Raw genomic sequence first — 19,765 nt, 5'->3', positions numbered from 1 at the left:
AATAATCTTAATGTAGGCTACGTCTAATGGGAAAACGACAGAGGAAAACTGTAAGAGTATGCAGCTTTTTAACTAAGTTATTTTTAAAGTTATTGATTTGACTTAACTGCATTAAGTCTGAAGCAGTCGACACTCTTCTTCACTCTTCTATTAACTGTTATTACAAATATTGATTTTTGGCACTTGTGAATTAATGCAGAGTCAGTGAAGATACCACTTGAATTTCTGATTTTAAGCTTTTTTATTTTTTTTTTTAAAGCCAGTATAATATTAGTTGGCCAGGGTACTATAAAGTGTATTAACCTGGGATGTAAATGTAGGGTAGTTTCATTACTTTGTCGTTTTCCAGTTTGCTTGTCAACAGTAAATTAAGAATCAAGAGCATATTAAATACAGATTTATTAAACAGCTGCTGAGAAAACAAAGATGGAAAGGTTTAATGTAGTTCATACAGATGTCAAACTGGAAAAAAGTGTCATAAAGACGTTTGTTGTTTTCAGTAAATCTGGAAATCCAGACTCCTCATACAATTTCTTTTCTTCTTTCGAAAAGCAAATAATTGCTACCTAAATCTATTTTTGCATGACTATGTACAGCTTTTATCTGCTCTGATTGTTGTATTTTTAGACCACATCTTAGCTCCTGCAGTTCCAAGCTTTTAATACGTAGTGGTAAGCTCAGACGTCTTCTGGCTTGACTTTCGGCTGTGTTTACTCCCCGCACAGATCAAAGACACCAGGACAGGTGTAAGCACTCTAAATGGGAGTTAGTCAGGCTGTCACTCACACCGACCTCACCACGCCCTTCTCTCTGTGTGGCCCTTTCAACCCGGGGGACTGGAGCCGGATAAGGGTAGTCATGGCTGAAAGTGCCACTTAGCTGAAACACAAACACCGAGGCGCATACGTGCCGGCTGTACCAGCAATTAATAGTGTTTTGTGTCATTTAGAAGCAGACATACGCCCACTTTTCTTTATGCGTCCTGTAGATTTTGCGTGAGAATATTAGTGGATTTAGCTGCGCTGTGCTCTGTTTTTGGTTTTGGTCTTTCTCACACACCTGAGGTAAAAGTGTGGGTGGGAGCAGAGGAAGTGGAATGTAGGTTTACAGTCATGAGTAGGTGGATGGTTGTATTGTTGGCCGATGTGTGTGTGTGTGTGGGTTTTCTGTTGAGGCCAGTGGGAGTGTTGCGCTCCACGCTGCATATATGGACCACAGTGGACCAGACTAAGCCGCATAATAAATGTCATTATTCATTTGTCAGAGTGAAGGGCTGCGAGTCTGTAGTCGGTTGAGATAATTTTTTTGGTCAGTGGATGAAGTCTTTGTCCCCATTAGCGGTGCAGAGTGTCCAGAGCACTGTGGGAATCCATTGTTTACCGTCCATTCTTCATTAATAATCCACCGTCACTCCTTTTCTCTCAGCTCTCTTCTCTACTTCGCACACAATCTTGCTTTTCTTCCCGGCGCTGTTCTCCCCACACGCCTTCTCTGTCCTTCTTAGTCATTCCTGCCTTTTGTTACCCATTGCCACTTTCCTCTTTCAACTCTTCATCCCTTCATTTCTAGCCCCCTCTGTGTCCTCTCTGTGGTGCCCTCTCGGACAATGGAGGAATCCCCTGGCCGGGCTGCAGGAAGGGGGGCAGCTTGAGCTGGACTGTGACTGACAGCCCTGTGTGGGACTGGCTGCTTGGCCTTTGTCCTTCTGCCAAGGAAAATGGAGGGAACCCAGAGAGGTGGAACAGTGGGAAGGAGGTGGGGGGAAGAGGACCAGTTAGGGTGTCATTCATGTGTAGAAGTTTTGGGAACTCTGGGCTTCAAACGTTGCTCTGCAGGGGGAGGGGACGCTTTGGCCAAGCAGCAGGCCAACATCAGTCCATGTTGCTCTATTAGCATTGGCCTTGAAATGGCTGAGTATGTTGCTCGCTGGAACTTTTAGCTTCCCATAACTCCACACTGAAGATTTAACAAGAGGAGAAAGACTGATTCCTACTCCAGAGCTACCCAAAGCTAGAGCAGTGTGTGGTCACTCGTGTGCTGAGTTTATACCACAACAATGACTGCTGCTATCTATAGAAACGAGTGTGCAGTAATGAGCCTTTCGAGTGACCGACCAAGTTACTCAGTCAACCAAATCCTCTCTGCTTTTTTTTATTTCCCGGGACACTGAAAGAGTGCAGGGCAGCACAAAAGCATGTGCTCTCCCCTCCCCTCTCTTTGAGCCCCTCACCCCAGTAGTGTGCATGCAATGTGTGTGTGGATGTGTAGTTTGTGTGCATTGTGAGGGAACGGGATATTTGGAAGAGTGGGGACATGAGGACTGGGCCGACAGGGCAGATCTGGCACAAGATTAAGAGGCTCAGGAATGTGTGAATAGGAATTTCATTTGTGAGTAAGAGTAAAGAGAGAAATGTAATGACTGTGTGTAATTTGACTTTGACTGTAAGTTGGTCTGATTTATGTGTGGATCTTTTGATTGAATTCCTCTATAGACAAGTTGGAACATGATCAATTTGGTTAAGACCTTTTGGTTTCTTTTTGATAGATGCTAAGACTTTATCATTGACTCTGCAGAAAATGCACCAACTGCTCTTTTTCTTTAATGTTTTTTAAATGCCTTTTTATGCAATATGTTTACATAGTGCTCATAGGTTGATGACTTAGAGTGGCTGCACTTTCTCCATGATCTCCTGCAGTAAGTGCGCCCTGTAGAAGGAAGGGGGAATTAAGCTGTGTGTTTGCAGGGCGGGACGAGCTTGCTCTCTCTGTAGTCAGATGGCATGATTGGAGGGAAACTATAAGCTAAATGGAATCACTTGACTGGAACACTGCGGCCTCTGTAAACGTCAGACTTCATCTCGCTGCACCTACACTGGACTCATACAGAGAACATACAGTTTACTCACAAACACGCACACACTTTGCCTCTTGGATATCTGCAGTCACATTTTAATTGGTTTTTCTGGAGTGATGTGAGGTCCACAAACATTAACATTCCTCCCGGTAAATTTACAGTCTCTTCCAATGCACATAAACACACTCATAAACACTCTTACACAAACACCAATACACATGAATACACAAGTATGTGTGTCAACATACTGGCCTATCCCCCAGACATACACATGCTGAGTCCTACTACTGTAGCCAGAGTTTTTTTGGCAGCATTTGCCAAGATCCTGTAAACAGTAGTGTGTTCTCACTTAAAGACCTACAGCGCAGGATCTGCTCTGCTTTCACTAAAGGATGACTGAAATGCGCAAACATGCATGCACACACATACAAACACATCCTGAGGCACATTGACACACTCTGCCTTATCTGCATCGTCCAGCTTAGCTTACATTCCACTTAGACAAAGACAAAGCATCTTAGGACTGTCCGTGTACATGCACTGAACTGCGGCATGTCTTTAGCTTAACCTCTGTGTTTGGGTTGCACTGCTTTCTGTCCTGGGTCACTTGTGGCTTAACAGGCTTGATTTACTGTAAATAATAAGCACAAGTAAGGGATTTCCTAAATAATTGCCCATACCTGAGAGCAAATGTTACACTAGCTTGATTTAGCTGCATAGTGGATGCTACACAGACTCTATCCTCCCCGTTGTGAGACCATAGTCCAAGTGAATCTGTGCAGCTGTGTCAGTTCTCATGGCTGCTCTAACCACCTTTAATGTAATTTACCTGCTGCTTTTTTTCCCCTCTGAATCTCAAAGCACTTTAAAATGGATGCAGGCAACTTTTTTTATTTAATCAATCACATTTGTTTTGATGTTTTGGCTGCCAAAGCGTTCAGCTGTATTTGGCAGTCTCTTTGGCCTTTTCCCTTTCTAAAAACCTCTCTGTCCGTAGAAACAGACATACTAGTCAAACAGAATGTTCCTACTACATTTTACAGACTTGTCAGCTGCAAGCAGGTGGCTGGTGTTGATTTCCAGTTCAGTTAAATATTTGCTGTTTAATGCTTTTCATGATTATCCATCTTCTTCAGACACAAGCGAGACGAATGAAAAGTATGTCGAACCGTCTGAACCCCAAAACCGGCGGGCAAGTTTAAAGGGCCTGCTATCTTTAAAAGAAATGCAAAAATGACACCATTTATTAAAGCAGAAACTGTAAAAACACAAAGCATTGGGTGTTACCAGTACCTGTATTGGTAGAGGGCACTTGGAAAAGTGTTGCCTGTATTGATTCCGGATTGGTTCAGTGTTTGTACAAAAACTAATCAAAGAGATTTAACTTCACTGTTTTTCATTGGTAATAATTTGCATCATTGTAGATGTGTTGCATGGAAGATCTTTTTATTTCAGTGGCTGTGCTGGTTTCATAGAGCTGCAGGACTTTCATTTTGCATTGAAAAATGAGCCCATATTGAGTAAAAAAATGGGGCAATTGTGACCAAAAAAATCCCAGAAACTCTGGGGTTCAGAGGGTTAAAGTGAGCTGTGTGGACTTGCATGCTGTATATTACCATTAGTGCTATGAGACCCCACACTGCCCTCTGCTGACACCTATCCTTTACCCACCTCCCCTCTCTCTCCTCTCTGCTCTATAGTAATACATCCTCCCGTTCACAGCTTCACTCCCTTCCTTATACAAACAACTCTTGCAAGGGCCTCATTAAAACATCCTAGCCTCAAAGTTGTAAAGGGAAAAGTAGCACACTGGTTCTCACCAATGTGCCTTCTCACTCTAAAAATGGCAACACACACAATCACAGTTGTGTAAAGGCTGCCTGAGCAGACTGCCGTGGCTCAGTAGCACAATAAAGAGACGGTGGCGGTACACTAAATCCCACTGCTCCCACTTGTTATTCCAATTGACCCATTGACCCGTATAACACTGCTGGTTCTCTATTGTTAGATTTGAAAATACAATCAGTCATTGGGAAACGGCAGGAACATCAGGCAAGTTTACACTGTTAGCAGTTATAAAATCAGATGCCTCAAAGAACAGAATCGTCACGTTGCTGTGGTAAACATCTTTATTTGATGTGACAAGGCATGCTACAGCTATTCAGACAGAAACATACTATGAAGACAAGTATGTTGTAAAGCAAATCTTGGTGTTTTGCTTCAGTGTTGGAGGAAAACTGGTTTGAGGATTGGATACGGCATTGCTGTTGCATCCTAGAAAAACACAGACAGGCCTGTCTGCAAGAGGCCGGTCAGGAGTGAATGGCCATCTTTGTGAGTGTTCGTAATTACTTGTTCACAGGCATGATTGCATTACTGTCCAGTTTTCCACTCATCGCTGATCAAGCTCTGGGCAGCATCAAGAGTGGAAGAGAGGAATGCACTGATGCAAAAGCTTTCGATGGAAGAGCTGCTGATTGTCTAGCTGCAGTAGGCTTTCAAACTTTGCCTCGCCGTGTGAACTAAAAGCTCAATTAGTGTCTAAAGAGATGTGAAATATGGTTTTTAAGTTGTCGTATTTGCAATTTTCAAAGCCCCTCCCCCCCAACCTGAGAGATGTTTCATCTTCGAGTGTCACCTGTTCTGCCAGCCAGGTCGCGTCCCTACCTGAGGGGTAGTCCCCATCTGGGCTGGGCCCCGGTCACATGCTCGCCCACAGCTCCTGTTTCCTGGTCCTGCCATCTGATTCCTCTCACCTGCTACTTTGTGAGCCAACACCCTCTGTGTCTCTCTCTGGTTTTGCCCTCCTGCTGTATTTATCTGCCCCCCTCCCCCTCCACCACCATTTCCCTCACCATCAGCTGGAGGACTCCAGCCTTCCAGTCAAATTCTGCGGTATTTTGAATATTGGGAAAGCACTGACAAGAACAGTCTTGCATGACTGGCAAAACCTGAACAGATTCTGGGAAAAAATGCCTTGCTGCTGTATCCACCTCACACATCCCTCCCATCCAAGCACAATACACATAACTAGTTAAGAGCAGGAAATGTCTGTCATCGAGGAACTGCAGCTTTCTTTTCTTTGGCAGCGTAATTGTAGAGCTGTCTCCCAGCATGTTGCATCGAGTGTGTGTTTTTACACTTTGTCACACAGAATCCTGACAATACACATCAAAGAGGGTTTTGTTTTATCTGATTCTACCATATGTTTACGCAACAGTTTCGAGACACGGGTGCAACAGCTTTTTTACAGCTTTAACCACGGCAGAGACGGAGGAGTTTAGAAATTGTCTGGCTTTTTCGGTTTTGGATATTAATTTGTGGTAATTGACACACAAAGGCTTTTTTCAGGAGAAGATTTTGCTGACAGTCTGAGGTTTAATTTGAATTAAGGTTTAGTCTCCAAGCCTGCAGACATCGGTGCATCCCTGAATAATGAGTTTATACTCATTTCTACCCGAGAAATCTCTAGTCGGCAAGTTCGTCTAGAGTCTTCCTCCCTTGCAGCGTCTGAGAAATCTGCCTTTTGACAGGGTGCACAGTGGCTCCTCTGTGGACTGCAGAACCAGGGACTGATTGAGGGGTTAATAACTGCATAGTTTTGGCTTGTTCCTCGTGCTGTTCCTCGCCAGCCTGTCTTGTCTGTCCATCTGAACGGCAGATGACACACAGACACACACAGTGCGGCTGGCGGAGGAATGTTTCTGAATGGTGTCCTGTCCAACAACCAGGCTCTTGTGAAAGCACTTGGCATGGCCACAGCCGCAGCACTCTGCTCAGCTCTCCAAACGAAAGCCACTTTGTTTGGCTGGCGTTGCCATGGCGAGGAGGATTTTTTTTTTTTTGGGAATATAAGGATGGAATGTTTTTAAAACCAGTTCTGGAGACGCGCCTCTGTTGAATATACAGGATGTTTTGTGTGTCCACTTTGCAGTTATTGTCAAGGCAGAGAGGAATTTCCTCAACATTTAGGGAACTGACGCACTGTGTAGGATGTTTGACCAAAACAATTAGTCGATTAATCTATTAGTGGATTGTTGGGATCATTTATTCATCTTGTATGTTTTTATTCATGCAGAAACTCAAATCATGTGATGGTGTACTGCTTTTCTTTCTTTCATTTATGTCTCTGTGAAATCATTATCCTTCTGTTTTGGACAGTTGGTCACAAGAAACAAAATATCAGAACACATAATCTTTAATTTTGGGAACTTTTTATGCCCATGTTTTCTATTTTACATTTTTTATGACACTGTTGATAGAAAAGGAAATAATCCATGGAATAATCAAAAATGAAATTAGTAAATAATTGTGTGTGGCTACTTGATGGTTGATCAGTTTTTAAGGGCTGCAACTAACAATTATTTTTCTTAATTTAAGTTGTTTAGTCTATAAAATGTCAAAAACTTTTTAATAGTGTTTCCCAAAGTGCAAGATATCGTCATCAGTTGTCTCATTTTGACCACAACCTGAAGACATTCAGTTTACTGTCACAGAGGAGTAAAGAAACCAGAGAATGTTTAAATTTAAGTTTGTTTCTTAAAATAGAAAAGAAAAAAAAAAGAATCAATTATGAAAGTACTTGGAAATTAGCCGACAGGTAATTTATTAACTCTAGAGATGAGATGACAGTATGTACACTTTTGGTCCAAAAATGCCTGAAATTTAGCTGAAAGAATTAGTCAATGGAAAGAAACTGTTAGCATCTATTTTGGTAATTGATTTCTTGTTTTTCCAGCAAGTGTTCGACATTCTCAGGCTCCACCTTTTCAAATGTGATGGTCTGCTGATTTTGACTTGCTGTACATTTTAATAAAGTGAATAGTGAAGTGTTGAAGTGAGACTTGAAATGAGTACCCAAGGAGTATTTCATGTTTTTCATTAACGTGCTATCCTCGTGTCTCCACAGCCTTTTTTCAGACTACTGAACCTACGGAAGCTCGGCCTGAGTGACAATGAGATCCACAGACTCCCTCCTGAGGTGGCCAACTTCATGCACCTGGTGGAATTGGACATCTCCAGAAACGGTACACAAATACAAATTCCCTGTGAACTTTAGTTTCTCTACCACCTATGCTTGCAAGACTCCCCTGTAATCCACAGTTGCTTTGTTTGCTTAAAAATAATCTTCCACGCCTGCCTAAAACACCCCCCAATGGTGACTCTACATGCTCTAGATATTTTACTACCTATGTTTTTGTTTTGTTTCCATACTTGTCTTCTACCTCCATTTTGTAAACACACCTGGCAGTTCAGCCCAGTTCACCTGGAAAGTCCCTGAATTTTTGTCACGTAGATGATTCACTCATGGCTTCATGGTTGAGCTTTTTAAGAATCTGGGGAAAGCACAGTTTGTTTTTGGCAAATCTTTAAATGACACTTTTGGAAGAAAGTGACTTTGATGAAATATTGTGATTTTAAGCTCAGATCTGGTCAATTTTTTGGACAAAATTGAAAAGTTCAAGGACCATAGGAAGGTTTGAAACACAATGATTGTCTCTGTGTTTGCAGTTTCTGACTCTGATAAATGGTATAATTTTGATAATTATTGAAACGATGACTTGCCTTTCGAACCCCCGCGGCAGGTTTTGTGGTTCAGAGGGTTAAGCAGTAAGAGCATTGCCAAATCATTTGGGGAATCAACACTCTAGCAGCAGTCTTTGCATATTAGCAGGCCATCTTTGCTAGATTATCCAATCCACCTCCAGGCACAACAGACATTCATGCACCAATCTCTGTGCCCTTGAAATATGTCTAAACGACAAGCAAAGAAATGAATTCGACTCCCTAAAGAAGCTGAAAATAACTGCAGATTCGGCCCTCGGTCATACATGTTGCAGAGCGGAAAGATGAAATTCCAGCCAGGCCTGCTATATTGTTTTCTGCTGTAACCTGCACAAATACCTTGCCCTTTCAGCGTCCTTGCATGCTGCACACAAACACAGCTATAGCGGCAGGATGGGCCTCGATGGTGGATACGAGACATCTGCTCTGCTACACAGTGCATCAAGTGCTGTGGGAGCAGTGTGCAGTGGCCTGTAAGGGCCTTTCCCATCTGTCTGCCTGTCTGCCTCCCTGCTCCTGCTGCAGGACAGCGCTGAGCCAGATCAGTGTGATGGGCTGCTTTGCTCAGTAGGGATTTCTTAACATGCACCTGCAGCATGCACAAGTGGAAGTTCGTTTCCTGATCAGGCCATTGGGTCATATTTTTCCCGTGCTTTTTTTTTTTTTTTTAACACCAGATGAAGCAGGCAAAAGTTGAGCTACCGTCTATGCTATTTGTAACTGTGCAAACTATTTTATTATCTTTTTTAATGTGTGAAGTTGCATTCATCTACCTGTAATCCAGAGAGTGATTGGTGTTTTTGGAAAGCACTACTTTTAGTTGGGTTCCAATGTACTCTGAGAATGCCAAATAATGCATGTAGGAAAAATATGTCAATTTAAGACTAATGCAAAAATGTTGCTTCCATTTTTATTTTGCGTTCCAGTACAGCACGTTTCTTAAATCCATTCTATCTATTTTACAAACTGGATGAGACAGCTACCACTTTGTTTAATGTATTTATAGTTTTATCAGTCTACAGTCAATGTTTCCTTCTTTATTATTTATGCATTTTACCACACATGGGCAATAAAATGCTTTTATATACAGATGCGGGGGTCAAGTGCACTGAACTTAGATGGAATTGCAGTTTTACTTGATGGGAGAAAAAGACTTTGACCTCCATAGTACAACTTTCTGCTCATTTTTCCTTTTTCTTTTCTCTGACTTCTCTGCTCTTATCCATCTGGTTGTGATTAAAAGGAACTTAAAATGATTTGCTCTATAGAATACAACCCCCCCACACACTCTACATCTGTGTCCATGGTGCTGACTTCTGCCCTCTCCCCATCCTTTCCTTTCTCCTGCAGACATTCCTGAGATCCCAGAGAGCATTAAGTTTTGCAAGGCCTTGGAGATCGCAGACTTCAGCGGAAACCCCCTCTCCAGGTGAGTGGATTGTAACAGCCCATCACTATTCATCATCACTGTGAGGGGGAAAAAAAAGATATATACCGTGCCTTTCTAGAAACAGTAAGCAGAGTGGGGGTCTGTGCTGCTTTTACACATGAAACAACGCATGATAAGTGACATTTGTTTGCTCCAATTACTTTGATAAATGTGCACTGACTTGTAATGTGCGTGTGTGGGTCTGTATATACAGTACGTAATGTGTGAAGCTTGAAATAGTTTTATTCAAGAAAAGATTACGCACAGCACATGAGCATATACACGGTTTGTGTGACTTTGTTGCTCTCTGACCGAACACGGCTCTGTTTAAAATGCACAATAACCTCATCAGGATACCAGTTAATTCCAGTTTTTCCTATACAAAGCCACTGTTGCACCCCCACTACGTTGATCTGTCACCTTTAACTCCCTGCTATAGAGGAGCGATGGAACAACTGGCTGAAGCTTTGATGCTGAATACTTCACCAGATGGGAATATCTAGCGGTCCAGTAGTCTGCGTGTGAGTTGAATGATCCCATGCAGTGCGAAACAAAAGCCTAAGAGACTCCACTTTCCCCCCCTCCTGTCTTTCTGCCTCAGATTGCCGGATGGTTTTACTCAGCTCCGAGCGCTGGCTCACTTGGCACTCAACGACGTGTCATTACAGACGTTACCCGGCGACATCGGAAAGTATGTACACATTCACAAAGGCTCATAGTAGAAAATGTGATGGAGTGTTATTTTTGGTATTTTTCTTGGAAACTGTGTTTTCCCCTCCAGTAGTTTCAAAAACCGTTTCTAATTTCATATTTTCATTATGTAACAGATTTATTTTAAGCAATAATGTCTGATGCTAATCATCACAATTTTGAAACTCTGCTCCTAAACAGTTGTTCATGAGCTGAAATAATAATTTATCTATATACATCCATTTAGATTAACCCTCTTAATCCCAAAGCTTGCTGGCAGGTTTGAAAGGCTTGATACCTTTAAAAAAAACATCACCAAAATTACACAATTTGTCATAGAAAGAAAGTGTAGAAGCAAAAAGAATTGTCCGTTTTTGAACTTTCAGCTGGTCTTTGAACTACTTATTTGTGCCATATGATGTAGTTGGAAAAATTAACCAAATGTAAGCCTAAAATCATGATATTTAATCAAAATCACTTCATTCTACGTCTTTTTTAAAGATCAGTCAAAAATAAACCCTTTGCACTAACCGCATTCCTTCAAAAACAAAAAGCTTCTAAATGCAAGCCATGAGTGACTCAGCTGCAACCAACAGTCACGTGACAAAAATTGAGGGACTTTTAGGCTAAGCTGGACTGAATTGCACTGAACTACTTGGAGAAATTCAACTTTTGTCTTTCTTTTTTTTTTATGATTTATGGCATTAAAACTTTGTCATACTGCAGCAAAAAAAAAAAAAACACCCAGAAACTCTTTGGAGTTCAGAGGGTTAATCAAAAATACTAAAGTCTGTCAGTGTTAGCTTTAAAATGTGATATTTTTTATTCAATTATTGTCTTTAGGATGTCATCAGCTGGTTAGATTAAACATCTGTAAAAAGCAAAAAACGTGAAAGGCCTCTTGCACAATTCTGCAATTCTTTAAGATGAAGATAAAAAAAAAAAAAAGACAATAGATTCGTTTATAATCAGTATAAATGTTACCTGCAGCGTTGAATGAATTCTACTGCTTGAGAAACAGCCTAGATTCTATTTTGTTATCAAAATTGTTAATGCTGCCTATCAATCAGTAACTGTTTGCTGTTGTCTGACTGAAGGCCTCAGTTAGATCCTTGATATTTAGAAGACTGAGCAGGTTTTCAAGGAGTGTAATTCTGTTGCCCAGTGGGCTCCCAGGCAGCTGGTCTCTGGGCTCTGGGCCACTGCTGTGCTCAGACAGATGGAGGAGCCCCTCACCATGCCAGGCAGCCCAGACGAACAGACCTGCCATCTGACTAACCAACCTGCCTCTCCTCTCCTCTCCCTGCCTCCCCCATCCTCTCCTGCCAACTCCTACTCCTCGTTTTCTTCTTCTTGCCTCCTTTTCTCTGCTGCTCCTCCTTTTGTAGTCTGGCCAACCTGGTGACGTTGGAGCTCAGGGAGAACCTGTTGAAGTCTCTGCCCACGTAAGTGTCGCCTCTGCTCAGTGTGCACGTGCCGGGTCCCTTTGTTTTCTAATCCTCCATCATCTTCAGAACAATTGGCATCAAGAACTTTGTTATACTCATTATGAAAACGCACATTCTTTGAGTTGAACTTTGTCACCTACAAGTGCAATAGTTTTGTGGAAGAACATGACACAAACCTGTAGTTACGTGTTGCAGCATAAGTTTAAAGACATTCTTTACATATGTCCACACATGTGAATGAACGGTATGTTGCTGCCCCATGCAAAGCTGTACTCATTGTTCTTTCGGGTCGCATATTTGTGTGACTTAACCACTTGTGTCATGCTGTATGCAGGTCGCTCTCTTTCCTGGTGAAACTGGAACAGCTGGACTTGGGCAGCAATGAACTGGAAGTTTTGGTAAGTCAACATCCTTACATCGCTTTTAATCATACAATAAACAGTAGATAAGACATTGTGCTATTGATTGCTCAAACAACACCCTTGCTTGTGACTTAAAACAATATATTACATGTTTGCGCAGCTAGTGCAGCACACACTCGGAGTGACACGTATCACAAATGTCCTTCTCACATTCCCACCTCAGTAATTATGATCCGAACCACATGTTTACCTCACCAAACACAGCAGAGGCGGTGTGTCAGAACTGAGGCCCTGCCTGCACTGTACCGCAGAGCGAGCGCTGCTTTTAGCCTGGGAACGCCCACCTGTCTCAATAGGACAGGGTAAACAATGCCTCAGGACCTGACAAAGGGCGGAGGCTGAGCAAACAGTTGACATCATGATGAAACCTTGCTTGCATGTCTGTCACTGCTCCGCTGACATTTGTCCTCAATCTCATTTACACGTCATTGCCTTAAATTTTGAACTCCTTTTGGGACATTTTTGCCATGCATAATTGCTGAAACAGATTTTGGAGCTTTTCCTGTGTTTTTCTCTCAAGTAGTTTCAGAAATTTGTAATTATCTAGCAGATTTTTAAACCCATAGTCTCTGCTTTAAAAACTGCTAATCAGTTAATTTTGAAACTCTGCTTTGATCAACCCTCCAAAACCCCAAACCTGCCAGCTGGGTCTTTAAAAACACGCCAAAATGACAGTGTTTATTATAGATAAAACAGAAACAGATAATCAGATTGTGAACTCTCTGTGAACTAACCATCTGTTATGTGCAATTTTGTTAGAAAAAATAACCAAATCTAAGCTTAAACTCCTGGTATTTCACCACTTTATTCTACACATCTCGTTTAACAATTTTCCAAAAAACAACCCCTTAACAGGAACCAAATTCTTTAAAAAAACAATGACTTGTGCTCCTCTCAATGCAACTGTGACGATTTGAGTGACTCAGCAACGACCAACAATCATGTGACAAAAATTCAGGTACTTTCCGGCTGAACTGCATTCAACTCACCAAAGGAACAAAAGTGAAACAACAGACCCAAGATTTTCATTTAGGAACAATAAATTAAATAATGGTAAAGCTGTTTTGTAAAAATCCAAAGCATTGTTTCAGGCCTCCTAAACAGGCCACGTTGTACCACAGACTGACATAAAATCTTTGACGTAATCATCTGTAACCAAACAATTCATCTACAAATTGCTTTCAGGCGCATGATTTCTGGCCTCAACCTTTCTAATAGCTTTCAAATGGAGCATGATTCCACGAACACATGAATGTGTTGTTCAGACCTCAAATTGACTTTTCACCAGAAGAATTTACAAAAATAGCCAACCTCCTTTTCTCAAAGCGCTCTCTTTGTTTCTCTCTTACTTATCAAATTTTTCTTCTAGCCCGACACCCTCGGCGCTCTCCCCAACCTGAGGGAACTGTGGCTAGACCGTAACCAGTTGTCCTCATTACCACCAGTAAGTACAGTTTTTTAACAAATGTTTTTTTTTTTTAAATGTTGCGAAACTGTATCGCAACCTTGCAGAATTAGCTCCCACTAGCAGCTATCCTCCCTTCGTTTTTGCTGTAAGATAGTAATTGTATTGAGTCTCCATGACTTCATCGTAAGTGGTAATTTATTGTGTGTGTTTAGGAGCTTGGAAATCTTCGGAGATTGGTGTGTCTGGATGTGTCAGAGAATCGTCTGGAGGAGCTTCCCTCAGAGCTGAGCGGCCTCCTGGCTCTCACAGACCTGCTGCTCACACAGAACCTGCTGGAGGTCATTCCAGACAGCATAGGTGAGAAATGTTTACTTAGAGATGTGGATGGAAATAACAGAGTTCAGTAGAATTATGTAATAATGAGAAATGGATGAAATTACAAAAGACACGATGTCACAGTAAAGTCTGCTGCCACCTTTTCATGTCATACCCTGTGCTGTACCCACAAAAATGGCATTATCGTTGGGTTGTATTGCTCTTATTTTGTATGTTAGAATATTTTCTCCTGCTTTCCTCAAATGTAAATAAGACAACTAAAGGCAAAACTGCATCAAAAATTGACAACTTGCTTCATTCTCATGAGTTCGTTAAAAGCTATTTTTTCAGTCTTGTGCTTTGTGTGAACAAAGTGTAATTTTTCGCCAGTTAGTGAAAGTTTGCAACCTGATTATTATGCAGTGTTGATGAAGTGAATACTGGGTCGGGCCCAGTCTGTGCAAGAGATGGGCTTTGTTAAACAAGAGCAGCACTGCCCTCTACTGGAAGAATAAATCCAGTGAGCAGTGGCACAGACAACAATAGCAACTTTCGATTTGTGTTTTTGCTTTGTCAAACTTCCTGATCTGCCTTATTCCAAAGAGTGTATCCAGACACAAAAACAGATAAATGTACATGTTTGCAGTAAAAAATAGTGTCAATTTTTGATGATAAAGAAGGCGATGATTTGTTTGGTGTTCATGTTGTGGCAGGTTGTTAATCGTACCGTGTTTGTCTCCAGGCTGCCTGAAGCAGCTTTCCATCCTGAAGGTGGATCAGAACAGACTAACTCACCTGACGGATTCAATAGGAGAGTGTGAAAACCTCACAGAACTCGTCCTGACAGAGAACCTTTTACAGGTATAAAGATATCAAATCCCTATCTTAACTTTGCACTGACCCATTTGGAATTCATGCACGCCCATTATAATGTTCAAGTCTCATTAACAGCAATTAAGTTTCATTATTGATTCCACTGACTGTTAATGTCCTCTGTCCTCCCTTCCTCCCTCAAAGTCACTTCCTCGCTCGCTGGGCAAGCTGAAGAAGCTGACGAACCTGAATGTAGACCGCAACCGGCTGGGCAGCGTGCCCAAAGAGCTGGGCGGCTGTGCCAGCCTCAACGTTCTCTCATTGAGGGACAACCGCCTGGGCAAACTGCCTGCTGAGCTTGCAGATGCCACTGAGCTGCATGTGCTGGACGTGGCTGGAAACAGGTACCTTTACTTATCGCGCTGAGCTGTTAATAATACACAGCAGCTCGTCCTGCAAAGGTTCAAGAGCTGAGCACAGCGTATTTGCCAAAATGGACCAATATCTTATTTATAAAGACGTTACACCTCCAACTTTGCTCCTTTAATGTGATCAAGAGCGAACAGTTAAACTTATGTTGGTGTATTTTTTAAAGCTACCGTGCTACATTATGGAAATTATGTTTTGGCAAACTTCAAGCGATGATGTTATGTCAGAGGTTTGAGAGTTTTGTGATTGAACTGTGTAAGATCATAGAAGTATCAGGTGGATCATATTTTGTTTTTATCCACTGAAAAGAAAATATTGACTCATCTTATCTCATCCCTACTTTTGTGCAGATTACAAAACTTGCCTTTTGCCCTGACAAACCTCAATCTCAAGGCCATGTGGCTCGCAGAGAACCAGTCGCAGCCGATGCTCAAGTTCCAGACGGAGGATGACGAGCGAACAGGAGAGAAAGTGTTGACGTGCTATTTACTGCCCCAGCAGCCTTCCCCGAGCCTAGGTCAGAAACAGTTTGTTTAAGCAATATTAGGATTTCTTTTGTTGTCATGACATCTAAGTTGTCAGTGGGAAGATTTTCTGTACCCCTGGCTTACCAAACTTAGATTATATAACAGAATATACAGACCTGTCCAACCCTGCAGTCATTATTATCTATGTTTTTTTCTCAACAGGATTTGTATTGTTTTGCATTCAATTTAATTTAGCTACCATGTTAACTTGAATGCTTTGACATCCTTCCCTCTTTTGCCCTCCTCTTCATTTTCACAGAGAACCTGCTGCAGAACAGTGTAGATGACAGTTGGACAGACAGCAACCTGAATCGGGTTTCAGTCATTCAGTTCCAGGAGGAGACCAAGGCCGAGGAGGAGGACGATGAGGCTGCTGCAGAGCGCAGAGTGAGGACACACAACGATGCAGTGTCATCTTCTGTTTCTTTCGTGTCCCTCAGCTTTGAGGATTTGTTTTTGATGGATGTGTTGCCCTCCAAAGCTTCAGCATTAATATCTCTGTTGTCATTGAAGCTGCTTCAAGTGAAACAAAATCCAGTCTAAATGAATGTGGTTTATTGTTCTTGGTGTCCCAGAACCAGTTTCTGTGCACGATGATGGTTATGACTTTGACTCAAGCATTTGTAATGTATGTTATGATCCTAGGAGCTTCACTTAAAAGCGCTTGAACTTTCTGGTTTATGAAGGTGTTTGACCTCTCATACAAACTGATGAAACCTCGTCTTCAAGAACTAAAAAGAGAAGTCCAGTTGCATTTTACTGAAGCTCTTAGGAATACCATGATCTGGCTGACTGAGAATCTACACAGGCATATGTTTGTTATGTAATTCTCATTCACTTTTTTTCTCTTCAGGGACTCCAGCGCAGAGCCACACCGCACCCCAGTGAGCTTAAGGTGATGAAGAAGGTGATCGAGGAGAGGAGGAACGAAGCCTACACATCCAGGCCTGATGGAGAGGAAGAGTCTCTAGACCCACAGGTACAAACACCATACTGTATAATTAACGTTCTGTCAGTAATATAATAATTTAGCTGCCTTGCTAAATAGGAAAAATCATTGGGGAATCTGGGTCATTACCAGCTTTTATGGAAAATAAACAAAAGCGCTTTTCTACTTATTTTTGCTGTGTTGTTAATCACATCTTTACAGACCTCCTGAGCACAAAACGAAACTAAAATATTCCTGTTATTTGTGTACTGGAAATGTAGGAGAAACGGCTCAGTGACCTTTCCAATCAGAGCCACGACTCCCAGGTGTCCAATAGCACGCTGTCAGCCACCTCCCATGAGGACAGACAAAACGTGACGGTGGTCTCTCAGAAGGAGGACCTCGTGGATGGCCATTCCCCTCAGGAGGAGGAAGACCTGGATGAGATGGAGGTGGAGTACATTGAGGTGAATGCTGGAAACATCTCATCCATGACGATCCTTTACTTCCCCTTTTCCTGTACAACTCTAAAATCTCCTCCCTCCCTCTCTCTAGCCCACTGTGCACTTTGCAGAAGAACCCATCATCCGCGGCGGGGACGAGGACGACGAAGAGGATGGCGAGGACGGCGAGAGGAGCGACGAGGAGGACGAGAGGCCGGCTTTCCCCGCGGAGAAGCAGCGTCTGATCAGAAAGGACACGCCGCACTACAAGAAGCACTTCAAAATCACCAAGCTGCCCAAACCCGAGGCCGTGGCCGCGCTGCTGCAGGGCTTCAGCCCCGACGGCCTCAACTCTCAGGCCGCCGAGGACGAGCAGGACGACGAGGAAGAGCAAAGCTTGGGAACCCCTCAACACCACCACAGAGCAGAGGAGCTGGAGGACAGCCGGCATCAGGTCAACTCCAGTCAAGTGAAGGTAAAGGAGAGATCCCAACACTGGCAGGATGCAGTTTGGGAATGTGTGTGTAAAAATTCTTATATAAGTAGAGAAATATAATCCTCACCTGCATTCACGTATACACAAATAAGCAATACAGCAGAAAAGCTTAGTCTTAAGCACACTACACGCCAATAAGAATATATTTTTGCTTTGCTTATTGCCTCTTTGTAAACACTGTTTGCATAGAGTGCCCTCACCACCTTGCACGTTGCATTCAGTTTGGAGTGGGCTGCTGGCACTTCAGATGGATGTGGCGATGCATGCAGGGTCATTGTGGAAATGACGACGTCTTCCCTTGTGCTATAAATCAAGGTTAAGAGTTGATAGTTTAACCACAAACTCTCTAGCAGTCTCACCTAGCTCCCTCAAATTATATAACAACATCATTTCGTGGTTGACGTAAATCAGCTGGAGGCTTATTTTAAACCTCTGTTTCCACATAAAACTGCATTTTTAATTTTTGCCTACATGCGAATAACACAGCAGTTCTTTGACGAATCCAGCCTTTCTTGCACATCACCAGCCCAGTTCAGCACTAAATTTCTCACCATTATCAGCCACCTGCCGATTTAATTAAATAATGACATTTTCACACTCTGCTTTTGTAACATTGTGCGTATGTGTGCTTTAAAGTGTGAATGGAGCGAGTGAAGTCTGCTCAGGTGCTGCTTATGAAAGTGAATCTCTTTATCGATCATTAGTGTTTGGGGAGATTTAATGAGATCTGATGATTTAAAATGCTAATTGTAGAAATGCTTTATTTAACACAATGATCTGCTTAAAAAAAAAAAAATCTGTTTTGTGTGTGTGTTTATGGATGTGGGTCTGTTTGTGTGGATGAACTCGGGCCAACCAGAACATTTATTGGCAGAGCTGGAATGAGAGATCCAACGGGCCTTGTTTGTGTCCAAGTTATTATGAGATGTTGAAGTTGTTGAAGAGTAGGATTCTTCTAGTAAATCAAATTCAGCAAAGTTCGTTTCTTTTAATTTTTAATTTTTTTTTTGCCGAACATTCAGAGTGTCATCTTGTAGTTATGTTCAGATTTTTTGGGCCGAAACTGTTCCGTAGCTTCTCTCAGTCTTTACATAAGTAGGCCTGTTGTCTACATTCAGTCTTGCTACCGGAGGAGATTGCTATTTGTGGTGTGGAGGCTGGGCTTGTTCTGGTTTGGGAGCTTTTGCCTTCTTTTGTCCGCTCTCTCTACACTGTGTGTTGTTGGTTTTTTTTGCGCTGTAGCTCAGCTCCTTGGTCTTGTCTTTCCACCTCTGCCTTTATTTGCTTGTTGGTGGCTGGGGAGCGAATGTGGAATCACTTCTGCTTCAAGGTGTTCCATCCCAGTGGACTTTGAAGTCCTGCAAGCAGATAGTGAAGTGTTGAGTGTGTTGGGTGAAGTTTATGAAAAGTGTGAGGAAAGTGTTTTTTTTTTCCTTTTTGTGTGTATGTGTGTGCGTGCATATTTTTATTTTGGCCTGACTAATCCGCATGCCTCTCGCTGGTTCCTGTCCTAACAGGGGGTGTCATTTGATCAAGTCAATAATCTGCTGATTGAACCTGCTCGAATTGAGGAGGAAGAGGTCTGTACCTACTCTTTCCCGTCCAATCTGTCTCTCTGTTCCTCACTCACCCACTCATTGATCCACCTGTATTCAGAAGTGGAGACAGAAAATTCACGGTTAATCCGAGCCAATCACTAGGGAACCCCTAACCACAACTCATTTACCAGAGGACCAGTGTGGCAGAACCTGGATACAGGACTGAAGTAGACATTTTACCCAATAAATGTATTTTATTTGCTGGACAGCTGGAGCGTTCAAACTGTGGTAGCAAACATGCAGGGAGGTTTAGACTAATATATTCAGTGATAATGTGCAAAGCGACAGCATTTTCACATCATGAGATTGGAGCAGCCCTTTTCATTTTCCTGTTTGTAGGCTGCAGCTCTTTTCTGTTGATACAGGAAAAGGTTAAGCTTAAGCACTTGCATGTTTACTC

At 42.3% G+C, this 19,765-nt stretch overlaps 1 protein-coding gene across 3 annotated transcripts in view; it reads left to right on the top strand.

Annotated features, from left to right (window-relative positions):
• scrib (scribble planar cell polarity protein) overlaps positions 1 to 19,765 on the top strand; it is a 72,853-nt gene that overhangs the window by 18,192 nt on the left and 34,896 nt on the right. For all 3 annotated transcript variants that reach the window (XM_008290293.1, XM_008290294.1, XM_008290292.1), the window contains exons 2-16: positions 7,764 to 7,881; positions 9,770 to 9,848; positions 10,450 to 10,539; positions 11,927 to 11,983; positions 12,321 to 12,384; positions 13,778 to 13,852; positions 14,029 to 14,173; positions 14,874 to 14,992; positions 15,149 to 15,348; positions 15,724 to 15,890; positions 16,160 to 16,287; positions 16,754 to 16,879; positions 17,110 to 17,295; positions 17,384 to 17,746; positions 19,285 to 19,347. In XM_008290293.1, the coding sequence (XP_008288515.1) occupies positions 7,764 to 7,881; positions 9,770 to 9,848; positions 10,450 to 10,539; positions 11,927 to 11,983; positions 12,321 to 12,384; positions 13,778 to 13,852; positions 14,029 to 14,173; positions 14,874 to 14,992; positions 15,149 to 15,348; positions 15,724 to 15,890; positions 16,160 to 16,287; positions 16,754 to 16,879; positions 17,110 to 17,295; positions 17,384 to 17,746; positions 19,285 to 19,347 (1,980 nt within the window). The remainder of the gene's footprint in view (positions 1 to 7,763; positions 7,882 to 9,769; positions 9,849 to 10,449; positions 10,540 to 11,926; positions 11,984 to 12,320; positions 12,385 to 13,777; positions 13,853 to 14,028; positions 14,174 to 14,873; positions 14,993 to 15,148; positions 15,349 to 15,723; positions 15,891 to 16,159; positions 16,288 to 16,753; positions 16,880 to 17,109; positions 17,296 to 17,383; positions 17,747 to 19,284; positions 19,348 to 19,765) is intronic.

This window comes from Stegastes partitus, unplaced genomic scaffold (genome assembly GCF_000690725.1).
Source record: "Stegastes partitus isolate 25-593 unplaced genomic scaffold, Stegastes_partitus-1.0.2 Scaffold666, whole genome shotgun sequence".
Classification (NCBI taxonomy): domain Eukaryota; kingdom Metazoa; phylum Chordata; class Actinopteri; family Pomacentridae; genus Stegastes; species Stegastes partitus.
This window is presented reverse-complemented; position numbering and strand designations above follow the sequence as displayed.